Source organism: Fukomys damarensis, unplaced genomic scaffold (genome assembly GCF_012274545.1).
Source record: "Fukomys damarensis isolate Sample0158 unplaced genomic scaffold, DMR_v1.0_HiC HiC_scaffold_12, whole genome shotgun sequence".
NCBI classification, from domain to species: domain Eukaryota; kingdom Metazoa; phylum Chordata; class Mammalia; order Rodentia; family Bathyergidae; genus Fukomys; species Fukomys damarensis.
In genome coordinates this window covers 17,919,482-17,932,948 of record NW_022900924.1, presented here as the reverse complement: position 1 = coordinate 17,932,948, position 13,467 = coordinate 17,919,482, and the positions used below count along the sequence as shown (strand labels likewise).

At 56.7% G+C, this 13,467-nt stretch overlaps 2 protein-coding genes across 2 annotated transcripts in view; one reads left to right on the top strand and one right to left on the bottom strand.

Annotated features, from left to right (window-relative positions):
- Positions 1-10: 10 nt before the first annotated feature.
- Positions 11-8,069, top strand: Rhof (ras homolog family member F, filopodia associated; the record flags this gene model as incomplete). The annotated part of the gene is made up of 4 exons (XM_010604554.2): positions 11-188; positions 6,110-6,219; positions 6,290-6,424; positions 7,894-8,069. Coding segments are annotated over 4 exons (588 nt in total), but the record flags the coding sequence as incomplete, so codon positions are not given.
- A 1,904-nt stretch (positions 8,070-9,973) lies between these two features.
- The window catches only part of Tmem120b (transmembrane protein 120B), a 27,497-nt gene continuing 24,003 nt past the window's right edge, over positions 9,974-13,467 (bottom strand). The window contains exons 9-12 of the mRNA XM_010604555.3: positions 12,544-12,636; positions 11,416-11,480; positions 11,007-11,075; positions 9,974-10,684 (exon numbers count right to left, since the gene is read on the bottom strand). Of these exons, the coding sequence (XP_010602857.1) occupies positions 10,571-10,684; positions 11,007-11,075; positions 11,416-11,480; positions 12,544-12,636 (341 nt within the window). The 3' untranslated portion in view covers positions 9,974-10,570. The remainder of the gene's footprint in view (positions 10,685-11,006; positions 11,076-11,415; positions 11,481-12,543; positions 12,637-13,467) is intronic.

Sequence of the window (13,467 nt, the reverse complement as noted above, 5' to 3'; positions counted from 1 at the left end):
TGGGTGGGGGCACCGAGCTGGGCGCGTGAGGGTGACGGACTGGGGGAGGCCGGACCCCGGCTTCCCGCAGCTGGAACCCGACCGAGCCCCTGCCCCACAGCACTACGCGCCGTCGGTGTTTGAGAAGTACTCGGCCAGCGTGACGGTGGGCAGCAAGGAAGTGACCCTGAACCTCTACGACACGGCCGGTGAGTCTCCTTGCTGGCCAGGCCCGGAGCTCAGGAACCTGCCCTGTAGCTGTGGATGGAGGGACCCTGGCCAGCCTTCCAGCGCTATGTGCTGAGGCCCTGGTTCGTTCCTCCCCTTGGCTCTAGAAAACGTGGGCTGTGCCCCTGCACCCCCGCCCCAGGGTTCCAGGATCACGTCCTCCCTGCTGTGGTCTGTGCAGGCCCCTGGGCTGCGGACTGAATCCCAGGTGCTAGGACTCTGTGGCTGCAGTTGGTCTGTGTCTGAGGCTAAGGGCACCTATGGATGCTAATTCTGTGCCCCAGGACTTCCATAGCTGGTTAGACCTACCTGGTCTCCTGTAAGGAAACTAGACAACTGTAGAAAATAAATGGAGAAAGCCAGATGTGGTGCAACACGCCTGTGATCCTAGTGCTTGGGAGGCTGAGGCAGGACAATTACCACAAGTTCAAGGCTAGACTGGGCTACATAGCTACATTGTGAGCTCCCATCTCAAAAAGAATAAAAAAGGGGCGGGGGATCTAGCTTAATGGTGCCACTGCTGGCTTCACAAGCACAAGGTCCCGAGTTTGATCCCAGGTACCAAAAAAAAAAAAAGATGAAGTGTCAGAGGGTTGGAGAACACCCAAAATAAGGTTCTGCATCCACCCGAAGCTCATCACAAAGCAGAGCTGGGCCAGTGAGCCAACCATTTCAGTCATGAGAGCAGTGTTATAAGGGTGGGAGAAACAGGAGGAGGACTTGGTTTCTCTTCTGAGCACCCCCACACTGGGGACAAAGGTCAGAATCCCCAGGCAGAGCCTCACCTCGCTCTGACTCAATGTTTAGTGACCTGGGTGGGACCAAGACTCCGGTGTCCCTTAACCCACCAGTCCAGCCCCCACGTGTGAAGCGACTGATCTTCGCTCACCTTGATGGGGTGAAATCCAGACCCCATGCCCCAGGCCAGATCAGGTCAGTGAGTGACTTGGGTTGTCCCGGTGCAGCTGGAAGTGAGTGTGAGCTGAGTGACACCTTGGGATGGGAGGAGGATGGCCAGGTGACCCTCTTAGGAGAAAGGCGGAGGCCACAGTGATGAGGCCAGGCCAGAGACAAGCCAGCCAGGGTGTAGAAAGTTCTAGAACATGGTGGCCTAGGCCTAATGAGTAGTGAGTCAATATGGAACAGAAGAGGCTCAGGACAGCCCCAAGCAGCCCCAGGCCCTTGTCACCAAAGCCAGTCTGCACATCGTGGTCACCTTCTGGTGGAAGCTACTGCAGACACTGCAGTACGCAGAGGTGGAGGGAGCTGGGCCCAAGCACCCTTGGCGCCATGGTCTCGCCCTCCTTCCTGTCGGGTCCTCAGAGGCCGGAAGCTGTGGTGAGGCCCAGGCTCGGGTGAGGGCTTCAGACACCCACAGACACTGAGCCCATGAGGCCTGGGGCCTTGGAAGGAACACTGGGTCCCCTCCCCACCTGGTGACAGGAGGAAAAGAGGGACAGGGGAGCTGCTTGGACAAAGAGCCAGAGACGTGAGGGGTGAGGTGAGGCCGAGGTCCCAGCATGGTCTCTGGGCTCAGGGCAAGGCTGTGGCACCTCCTGTCTTGGGAGGAAGCGCAGGTGGGTGGGCCCCGGGGCTGGTAAAAGTGGGTTCCTCTTCTGCTGTTTCCCTTCTCACCCTGCTGCACCCCTCCCTGACCAGCGCCCCAGCAGTCTGGTGACACCCTGCCCTCCTCGGCTCAGGGCCTTGGGACCTCTGCCCCTGAGAGGGCCGCTGAGACAAAGCCCCTGCCACACAGGAAACTCTCAGGTGGGGTGAGCTGCACTTCTGCCCGCCCCGGCCCCATCAACTGCAGGAAAATGGGCGGCTACAGGAGCCTCGCTCCAGACACCTCCAGAGACATGTGCTTCCTGTGTACAGATCATCTGGCTTTTATTTATGGATGGGTTAGGGCTTTTTGAGACAAGTTCTTATATGTCCCAGGCTGGTCTCAAACTCAAAGGGATCCTCCTGCCTCTGCCTCCTCAGTGGCGGGATCACAGGCGTGCACCACCACACCTGGCTGTGGTCTGCAGGCCCTTTACTAACCAGCTCAGGGCAGGGTTCAGCAGTTCCTCTCCCAGAAAAAGAAATGAAGACCCTGGGGAGAAGGGGCCAAGGTCCCGAGATGTGGGTGTGAATAACGCGGGCACTCCCGATCTGGGGGGGACAGGGTATCCAGGGCATTCAAGCTCTGCCTGGGAAGGTGTGGGGACAGCAGCACCATAGGACTTAGGGACAGCTGAAGTGGACAGTCAGGTCAGGAAGCAACCCAGACAAGGTGCAGGGCCAGGGCTGGGCAGATAGGATGAGTGTTGCTCCCCAGTTCTTTCTGGGGGTACAGGGAGAAGGAACCTTGACAGCCCTGCCCTTCAGCTGTGTGGCCTTGGGTGAGTCACTTCACCTCTCTGTGCTCGTGAGCAGCGACAACACAATGCAGGCAAACGGCCGTGGCAGGTGGCTTCAGAGGACAGCGGCATTCACCATCTTTATTTGCTGGGTGGCAGCTGTCGTTTTTTCAGGGGCTGCAGATGGAATTGAGGGCCTCACATGCTAGAAAAGAGCTCTCCAGCTGAGCTCAGCCCCAGCCCTACTGTTTTATGTGGAGAAAGGCTCTCACTAAATTACCCAGACTGGCCTTGAACTTGTATCCTCCTGCCTCAGCCTGGATTAGGAGCACTTGGCTAACCCTCAAGGCTTGCTTGCTTTTCACATCCATGCACCGCTGAGGAGAATGAAGGCCAGGGGTTCTTATGAAGACTTCTTAGAAGAGCGGAACTGTTTTTTTTTCTTACTTGTTTTTACACTACTGAAGATTGAACCCAGGGCCTTCACCCTGAGCTACATCCCCAGCCCATTTTTTAAAAATTTTGATAGAGGGTCTTGCTGAGTCACTTAATTGCCCAGGCTGGGGTTGAACTTGAGGCCCTCCTGCCTCAGCCTCCACCATGGCTGGCTGAGCTGGTGCTTTGGGAGCAGCCTGGCTGGCAGTGACCTTGCACTGTGAATAAGCTGGTGCCACTGTCACAGGTGCTCATGCACCCTTGACTGGAGCTCCTCCCAGGAAGAAGGTTCCTGCCTGGCTCACCCCCCAGGTGCTGCCGGATGGGGGCAGGAAGCAGCACAAAGGGCCAAGCTCGAGCGGAACCTAAGGACTTCGTTCTCCCACGCGTGCTTTTGTTCCCCCGCTCACCATTTTCTGAGCTCTCCTGTGTTCCAGGGAGGCAGCAGGGAGCCACACAGAGGTGGCCCCGACCTCAGGGAGAGGAACAACAGCCAGAAAAGGGACGTCAGGTGGCGGTGTATGCTTGGAAGCACAGTAGAGCTGGGCTCCTGGGACAGGCTGCTAAGGTTCTGCTGTTCGTAGGCAACAGGAAAGGACTCTGGGAGGAGTGACCTTTCTGCAGGGACCTGAAATTCAGGACTGAGGAAGTGAGCGTGCCGGGAGAGGAACAGCAAGCCAGCCCAGAAGCACATACCCTGGGGGGCTCGGCATGTGCTATGTGGAGATTATGTTCTATGTAGAGCAGGCTGACCTTGAACTCACTAGTGGGCGATCGTCCTGCCTCAGCCTCCCCAGTGCTGGGAATACAAGTGTGTGTCATCACCCTCGGCTTTGTTTTTGGCGGTACTGGGGACCAAACCCAGGGCCTTCACACCAAGCTACATCCCCATGTTCTTTTTTAAAATTTTGAGACAGGGTCTCACTAAGTTGCCCATGCTACACTAGAACTCGTTATGGTCCTGCTGCCGCCTTCCAGAGCGCTGGGCTTCGTATGAATGGGAGGACAGGAGGCCCTCGGGATCCATGGGCGATGTCCCAGGATCCACAGAAGCCACAAAATCCACACGTGCATGAGAAGGGCAGGACCTGCTGCTCCCCATTCCGCCCAGCAGTGGCGGAGAACGGACTCAGGAGGGCTGCAGGGGCCAGGGCCAGGGCACAGGGGCACCGGGGCCTGGCGAGGACGGTGCTGGGCAGCGGCTCTGCTGTCTCGGGACCCCAGATGGAGGCAGGTGGGCTCTGCCCCTCGGGAGTCCCCAGTTCAGCATAATGAAGTGTCAGCAGCCAGGTGGCCGGGAAATCATGGGCAGAGGCCAGCACGGGACAGTTGGGGACATGTGTGGAGTGGACCCTGAGCCAGCTCCCTACTGCTCACCAGGGTCCCCAAGCTGGGTGAGAGACTGGGGTCTGGGCTTCATCCTCGTCCAGCCCTGGGGCTCTGGCTGAGCCGTCCTCGTAACATGGTCCTCTGGCTGTCCCGTGAGGCAGCTTTTTTGGAGATGTCCATTTTCCGGGAGGGACACAGCTCCCACAGGTGTCCGCCCACACAGCAAGTGAGAGCTGGGATCTGAACTCATTTCTTTTCTGCGCCTGGAGCCCCTAACTTCCCTCTGACTGGGGTTGGAACCCAGACTCACTCCACCCCTGAGCTACATCTTTGGTCCTTTTTTATTCTGAGACAGGATCTCAATAGTTATCCTGGCAGGACTGGAACTTGCCATACTCCTGCCTCAGCCTCCCTAGTGCTGTGTCACGGTACCTGGCTTAGTCCCTGTGACCTTAAAAGTGCCGCGCTGTGGCAGAGCTGGGTCAAGGAGAGGGTGGCTCAGGAGCTGGGAGAGGCCACTTGTCCTGAAAGGACTCGGGCAGGCTGGCGCCAGCCGGCACCTCCACAGCCAGGGACAGGGCAGCCCCAGCCTTGGCAGGGGGCGGGGTTGGGGGTGCCCATGGCCTTGCAGGCTCTCTGTTCCCACAGTGGGAGTTTCCAAAAAATTCCGGGTGCTTTGACTAAACTGCAGCATCCTCGCCTGCTCCTGGACTGGGTGACTGGGTGACATCTGAACGCACAGGGTACACAGGCCCCTCACCGCGTCCTCAGGAAACCACTGAGCTGTGGCACAGGCGCGGCAGCGGTGGCGGGCCAGAGACGGGTGTGTTGAGGTGTGGACAAGCAGGCGGGGCGGTATAAACAGTCTGCCTGCAGGAGTTTTGTGCACCCTTGGTTGTAGTTTTTCTCTAAGTGAAACTGTCAACATAAAAACTTAACCTACAGTTTTCTTTAAAAAGCAAGAGAAGGGGGTCCGGGAATTTAGCTCAGTGGTTCTGCCACCTGCCTCACAAGCACAAGGTCCCAAGTTCTGTCTCCGGTACGAAAAAAAAAAAAAAGATTGCTGGGCGTAGTGACACACTTTGGAATCCCCACCCTTCGGAGGCTGAGGCAGGAAGATTCACCTTGAGTATAAGGGCAGCTTTGGCTACATAGTGAGACCCTGTCTCAAAGAAAAAGAAAAAAAAAGAGAGTGGAGCAGGGTGGAAGCCAGGCTCTGTCTGATCCAGCCGGACTTCCTGGGGAGGTCTGAGGTGGGGGGGGGCTGCTAGCTGTTATTTCTGGCTCGCTCCTCCCTTCTGCTTCTGCATGGGCTGCCCAGCCCCCCAGATGTGAATCCCAGGGGTGGGAGCTCCAGAGTCTGAGCGTTTGGCCTGAGCACAAGGCAGGGGCTGGGTATTCATGGCTGGAATTGCTGGCAGCTCAGCCGGTTCGGTGGTGCTCACCTGTGATCCCAGCACTCTGGGAGGCTGAGGCAGGAGGACTGCAAGTTCAAAACCAGCCTGCGTAACTTTGTAACTTAATGAGACCCTGTCTCAAAAAATAAAAATGGGGATCAGGGATTTAGCTCAATGGCGCTGTGCCTGCCTCTCCAGCACAAGGTCTTGAGTTTGATCCCTGGTACCAAAACAAAAAATAAATAAAATAAAAATGGGTTAGGGGTGTAGGCCAATGCAAAGACCCCCAGTGCCCCCAGACAAAAACTTGCTGTCTATTTCCCAGCACTTAGCCATGATCCGCCCCACCCCAGGCCAGCGGGGGCTCTGGGTCACAGGGACCTGTCTCTGGCACAGGGCAGGAGGACTACGACCGCCTGCGGCCCCTGTCCTACCAGAACACCCACCTCGTGCTCATCTGCTATGACGTCATGAACCCCATCAGCTACGAGAACGTCCTCATCAAGGTGAGGCCCGGCCTGCCTAGGGGCCCAGACCTGGCCAGCCTAGCCTGGCTGATGCCCCCTCCTCCCCCAGTGGTTCCCAGAGGTCACGCATTTCTGCCGCGGGACCCCCATGGTACTCATTGGCTGCAAGACCGACCTGCGGAAGGACAAGGAGCAGCTGCGGAAGCTCCGGGCGGCCCAACTGGAGCCCATCACCTACAATCAGGTGGGCAGCACCCAGCTCTCGGGGGTCACTGTCTTCGTACAGTGCCATGGGGTGGGGGGGCTCCCAGACCTCTGGCCTGGGTACCAGGGCTACCTTAGTGGCTTTTTCAGGAGGGATGCAAGCAGGATTCTTTTGTTGTTTTTGAGACCCACTGTATAGTTCAGGCTGGTATTGAATGCAGAGATCCTCCTGCCTCAGCCTCCTGAGTGTTGGGATTACAGGCACGCACTACACCTGCCTAAGCAACCAGGATCCTAAGAATAATTTTAAAATACAGACAGCCCAAGGATCTGAGCAATGAATACAGTACTTACCTCATGTTATCCTCATGCCTCTGAGGGATGAGTTATCAACATCTCCAGTTTACAGGGGAAAAACGGAAGCCCAGAGGAGAGGGTTAAGTAGCTTGGCCACGGGCACATAGCTGACCAGAAGTGGAGCTAGAATCTGGTCCCACTCATTCAACCTCCTTCCAGTCCTATCTACCTTGAGAGACCAGTAGGGCAGGTGCTTGTTTTTATTTGTTTTGTTTATACTGGGGATCAAACTCAGGAGGCTTGCGAGGCAGGCACCTAAACCAGAGCTAAATCCCTGGCCCCAATCCCTGTTTTTTAAATAGGTATTCAATTGGGTATGGTGGTGCACCCCATAACTACAACACTCTGGGAGGCTGAGGCAGGAGGATGTAAGATTGGGCAGCTTACCGATTTGACAAGACCCCCATCTCAAAAATAAAAGGGCCTGGGGATGTAGTCCATTGTGAAGACCCTGAGTTCGATCCCCATGCCTCAAAAGAAAAAATGAAGGATAGGTGTCCCTTACCCGGGAGAGTCAGAGGCAAGTCCAAACCCTACAACTTTGTGCATGAGATATGGGGAGTACATAGATAAAAAGAAAACACAAAGGTGTAGGGGCCGGGGATTTAGCTCAGTGGTTCTGCCGCCTGCCTTGCAAATGCAATAGACCGAAATGGTTCGATCCCTGGTACAAAAAAAAAAAAAAAAAAAAAAAAAAAAAAAAAAGTGGATTAATAAGGAAACTTTCATAAAAGGAGTAAATGTAGATACTGGGGGTGGTGGTACATGAGCTCAAACTCAGGACCTTGCACTTGTGAGGCAGGCACAGTGCCACAGAACTAAATCCCTGGCCCATTGTCTTTAAACATTTTAGCAGGGTGTGCTAGCACACACCTGTAATCCCAGCACTTGGGATGCTGAGGCAGGAGGATCACACCGGGAATAGAAGCCAAAACTGGGCTACACAGTGAGTTCAAGGCCAGCCTAAACTATTACAGCGGGACCCTGTCTCAAAAAAATTTTTAAAACTTTGGTAGCGACTCATAACCTAACGGAGTGCTGTCTGAGGAGAGGGGTGCAGAGGTCCTTCTGGCTCATCTCCCTGGAGAGGCGAGGTGGGGCTGCAGGGGACTCCGGGGTCTCCGAGCCCAGCTCCCCGCCTCCTCCCCGCAGGGCCTGAGCGCCTGCCAGCAGATCCGGGCCGCGCTCTACCTGGAGTGCTCGGCCAAGTTCCGGGAGAATGTGGAGGACGTGTTCCGGGAGGCCGCCAAGGTAGCGCTCAGCGCGCTCAAGAAAGCGCAGCGGCAGAAGCACCGCCGCCTCTGCGTGCTGCTGTGACCCGGCGGACCCAGCTGGGATTCAACTTCCTCAGACTCACGTGTGCCCCATGAGGGTCCCTCACGGGACCAGCCTTTGTCCCCAAGACCCCGCCCCGCATGTGCATCCCCTGTGCACACCCAACTTGTGCGTGGAACTTGGAAGACACCAGGTACCTGGGTAAACGTGGGCTTGGCACAGCTCCGCACAGGCCAGAGCCCGCTGCTCCCTGGTGCCTGCCTCGCTGAGCTGCCCAGATAGGAAGGCTGCATCCTCCTGCCTCTTCCTTCTTCCCCCTGGGAACTCAGGGGCCACGGCCTATCGGGGCAGCACAGGCGACAGCCCCGGATGTGCAGCTGGCACCAGTCACCACCCCCCCTCCGTCCCACACAGAGAACCTTGGCCTCAGCAGGGCCACCGTCTGTTCAGAGCTGGGCACACGTGCCTGGGGCAAAGAACGGTCTCTGGAAATATCGAGTCTGACCCTGCTCCTGCCCCACCGGGGACAGGATGAGGTCTGGGCTCACAGTGCAGACAGCGTCCTATTCCAGCCAGGGCCAGGCCATTCAAACAGTGAAGCTCCCGTGCACGCCCCCTTCTAGCAGGGCGAGCTCGGAACAGATGCCATCAGTCAGCCCGCAGACCGCAGACGCGGGATGGCGCGGTCCTGACAGCCATGCACCCGAGCCCCTCCCCAACCTTCCCGAAGGCGTCTCGGATGCCCGCAGCCCAGAGCTGTTTGCTCTGGAGCAAGCCGAGGAGCAAAGAAACCATGAGCTGGGCGGGCGCCTCCTCCCCGCCTGCCTCAGCCTCCCTCTGTAGGCCAGATCCTCGGGCTGCTGGGGAAGGAGACTTCTAAAGCCCCATCCCCTGGAGAGGGAACCAAGTGACCCACTTGGGACACGCCTGGCCACTACCTATTTTTGTAAATAAAGTTTTATTGGCATGTGGCCACACCACTGCTGCACACATTGACTTCCTCCATAGCTACTGACTAGTTGCCATAGAGACCTCGAAGTCCACAAAGATGCCTAAAATATTTCCCATCTGGCTTTCACAGAAAACAGTTGCTGACCCCCAAGCTGGGGCAAACCCAGGGACCTGTAAACAGCCAGGCAGGAGGGGTGGGCGGGCAAGAAGAGCATAGGGGAGTGCAGGACTGGAAGCCAGGGGCCTTGTATCTGTTCCCGTTTTACCCCCTTCCCTGAACCCAGGGCCCATATGAGTTACACTCCCAGCCCCTTTTATTTCCATTTTGAGAGAGGGTCTTACTTATTAAGTCACTAAACTGCTCAGGCTGGGCTCAGACTTCACGGGTGTGCACCACAACGCTGGGCCAGATCTTTTTCATTTTTCCAGGGAAAGTGAAAATTTGGATTTTTATGCGAAATCACTGTGGTGGGGGTGGGGTCTCCTCAAATGTAGCTAATTTAAGGAATTTGAAACCTGTCTGAGAAACTAATCCCCAACTGGACGCCGTTGGGAGGTTGGGAGGTGTGGTCAGATAGGGAAAATAGGTCAGTAGGGAAGTGGTCAAAGGCATCTGAGCCCGTTGGGTCAGAACCTTCAATGGAGTCTGGCTGCTTCCCCACCCTTCCTGCCACCAGATCTGACACCAGGCCCCAGTCCTGGCCTCACCAGGTGGCCCCCAGGGGGTGAGCCTGCTAGAGCTGCCCCTCTGCCTCCCTGAGTACTAATGGCACCCTGAGTACTAAAGGCACGTCTGAGGCTGAGGCCAGAGGATTGCGAGTTCGAGCCCAGATGGACAACTTAGCAAGACCCCATCTCAAAATAAATAAAATGGCCAGGAATGTGGCTCCGTATAAAAGCTCTAGGTTTGATCCCCAATAACTCACAATTTAAAACGAGGGGGAAAGGTGAGCTGAAGGGTGTATGCCAGCAGACCCCCAAGAGTGGACCAGGACTTTGAGAGACCTCAAAACCGGCAGTTGCTGAACTCTGAGGCTGGGGCGCCCCCTGGTGGTAGCCTTCCCTAAAACCTCCCTTTTCAGGCCACCTCACGGCCAGCAGGTGGGGGAGTCTCAGGAAACAGGAAGAGCACAAGAGACAGGCTGTGGTTCTCTGAGAACTTAAATAAACCCGCCCTGTAGTGGGGGCCACGCGATGCTGGAGGTGTCACCGTCCTGGCACCTGGACACCGTAGGTGGCAGGGCAGAAGAAATCCAAGCTGAGAGGCACATCGGAACCCACCGTGAAGGTTCAAGGGCAGGCATGGGTACAGAGGGGCTCCCTGAGGCTCGGGCCCCTCTCCGGGAAGACTGACCTGGACTCGGGCTGTGCCGAGAGCAGCTGTGGGGGCACGGGGACCTGGCATTAAATATGTCATAAATAGGGCTAATACTGCGAGGACGGCGCCGTCACATTCCGCGTCGGGGGAAGCTCTCCAGCACCGTGCTGGCCCCTGAGATGCTGCTGCCCCGGCCCCCAGGAAGCCCAGGACCTCCGAGCTGGGCCGGGGCCCTCGAGTCCAAGGCTCGCAGCCTCTCAGTCTCACTCTTGGCTCGGACCGAGGCTACGGCTTCTTCATTTTGTTTCTGTTCTGCTGGAGTTTGGCGTGCACAACCTTGAGCGTGGTCAGGAAGTTGCCCAGGAAGAGGACGAGGAAGGTGAGCGCCAGCACGAACACCTAGGGGATCCAGCGGCGCCCACGGGCAGGCAGGGCAGGAGAAGCCTGGGTCAGCGCCCTCGTGCCACGGTCAGCACCCAAGACCGCAGAGCCACCAGCAGAAGGGGGAGCGGGGGACCCCTGGAGCCTCCTCGGCTCACAGACCTGGGAAGGTCCCAGCCGCAGCTCCAGGCAGCCCAGCCCAGGCCAAGACAGGGAAGGGGCCAAAGGCAGAATTCTCCCCACGCTAGCCCAGCACTCCACAGACACGGACAGGCAGATGGACACGGACAGACAGACAGACAGACAATGACAGACACAGTTACGCACGCACGCACCGTACCTGCCATTCTCTGCATTCCTCATGCGTGGAGAGCTCGAACAATGTGACGGCGTTGTACAGCTGCCAGAACTGGGGACAGACGGGACAGGCAGTCACCACCTGCTCCCCAGGGACCTGCGGGAGCCAGGGAGATGGAGCAGCCCCCAGCAGAGCAGGTCTGAGGGCCAGGTCCTGCAGCTGTCCTTGGCATTCCTGGGCCCAGGGGCAATGGGGACAGACAGGTGCCCCCCAGGCCTCACCCCAGGAAGGAAGACTGACCGCATCCCGGATACGGCCAGGGCAGGGGAAGATTCAGGCTCCCAGAAGCTGGGGAGCTCCGGACTCAACAGTGACCGAGAGAGCCGGAGCCTAAGCCCAGTTGGGCCGGAGCGGCCTGAAGACTGGGGATGTGCACACCGGGGGGACTCACGTGGCCGCAGAAGAGGAAGGGCAGGAGGAAGGTGAGGCCCCGCCACATCCAGGACTGGAACCCTTCTGCGGGGAGGGCAGGAGAGGGGCCGTGTGAGGGCCCCCTAGGGTTAGGCAAGCAGGGACGGCCCTCCCGGCACAGCCCCCACGGGCCCCGACCTCCCCTGCCACTCCTCACACTGCCAGGAGCCCGAGCCTGGGAGCACCGGGGTCCTCACACTGTCCTCACCAATTCCTTCTCGGCTCTGTGTTGTGCACACGCGCGCACACCTGCCCCCTCCCTCCCCCCTTCCTCTCTCTCTCCCTCTCTTTCATGACTGGTGATTGAAGCCAGGCCCTCTGCACTAAGCTACACCCCCAGGCCCTTTATTCTTTTATTCAGAGGTAGGGTGTCTCTAAATGGCTAAATGGCCAATTGGACTCAAACTTGTGATCCTCCTGCCTCAGCCTCCCAGAATGCTGACATTACATGTGTCACCAAGCCGAGCACTGGTTTCTTTTAATTTGCCCAGGATTTTGTAATTTCACATAACCCACTTGGCAGAGTAATTTGAGGAAAATGACTGGATCAAACAATAGCAGAGTTGTTAGAAATAGTTCCTCTTCTAAAGTTTAGGCGAGGGGACTGTAAGCTTTTTGAACGGGGTATCTCTATGGGGGAAAGTCAAGCACACACCCCCAGCATGGGTACACCTGAGTGTTTAGGCACATTTATATGCAGACGTGTTATATACTCCCAACTGACAACGGGCTAACATCGTGTGGCGTCAAACAGAGGAGCCAGGCGTGGTGGCGCACATCTTTAACCCCAGCTACACTGGAGGCTGAGGCAGGAGGGTCACAAATTCCAGGCCAACCTGAGCAGCCAGTGACTTATTACGACCCTGTCTCAAAAATTAAAAAAAAAAAAAGATTAAAAGGGCTGAGGATACAGTTTGGTGTTGGAGCACTTCATAGCATTCAGGAGGCCCTACAGAACAAAAACCACATACAAAATACAGGCATTGAAAGGGGAAAGGGCGAGAGCACAGCACCAGGAGCTGAGCTGACACAGAATCCACTACGAACTCTACAGGGTGAGGCCTCAGTGCGGGGCCCAGCAAGCCCTGGCTCCCTCTCCCCTACTCACCGACTGTGAGGTCCAGGTGGTTCCGCTCGCCCAGGGCCCGCAGCCGGTAGAGGCAGCCCCGCTGGTAGTAGTACTGCAAGAACTGCACACAACCTGCGGGACAGAGTGGGCTGTCCCATGGGAGGAGGCCGCCACCTCCCCCTCCTCCCCTCCCTAACCTGGATCCCTGTTCTCCCTCATCTGGAAGTGAGCACCGGACGCCCAGCCAGACTCAAGGACTGCAGTTTCCTGGCAAAGCAGTGGGTGCTCGGGAGATGCTGTGACCCACACAAGATGTGCCAAGCTGGGACCAGAGCTGTGTGTACCACTAGGACACGGAGGCGGCTCCTGGCAATGCAGTTTTCATTTAGAAATGAAGTTGTCTTTTTTTTTTTTTTTTTTTTTTTTGAGACAGGGTCTGGCCATGTAGCCCAGGTTGGCCTCAAACTCAATCAGTCCTCCTGCCTCAGCTTTCTGAGTGCTAGCAATTAAACTGGGTTTTGGAAAAGGCAAAATAGTCCTAGGTGCAGTGGTGTATGCTATAGTCCCAGATATGGGGTTGGCTGAGGCAGGAGGATAACTTGAGCCCCCAGCCTGGCAAGATGCCCATCTCAGGGACAAAAAATAAAATTTAATGTCTCAGATACAGCTCGGTGGGAGAGCACATGCCCAGAATGCACAAGGCCCTAGGTTCCAAAGCCAGCACCACACACACACACACACACACACACACGGAAAGGCAGGAAGCAAACCCTGGGACCAGTTCATTGCATACAAATCCAGAGCTATTCTCAAGTAGAAAAAGTTATATATACTATAGTGTGGTGAGGATGTATTTGAAACCAGAAGGTTCTGGGGATTTAGCTCAATGGTTCCGCCACCTGCCTCACAAGCACAAGGTCCCAAGCGACCCCCAGTACCAAAAAAAAAAAAAAAAAAAAAAAA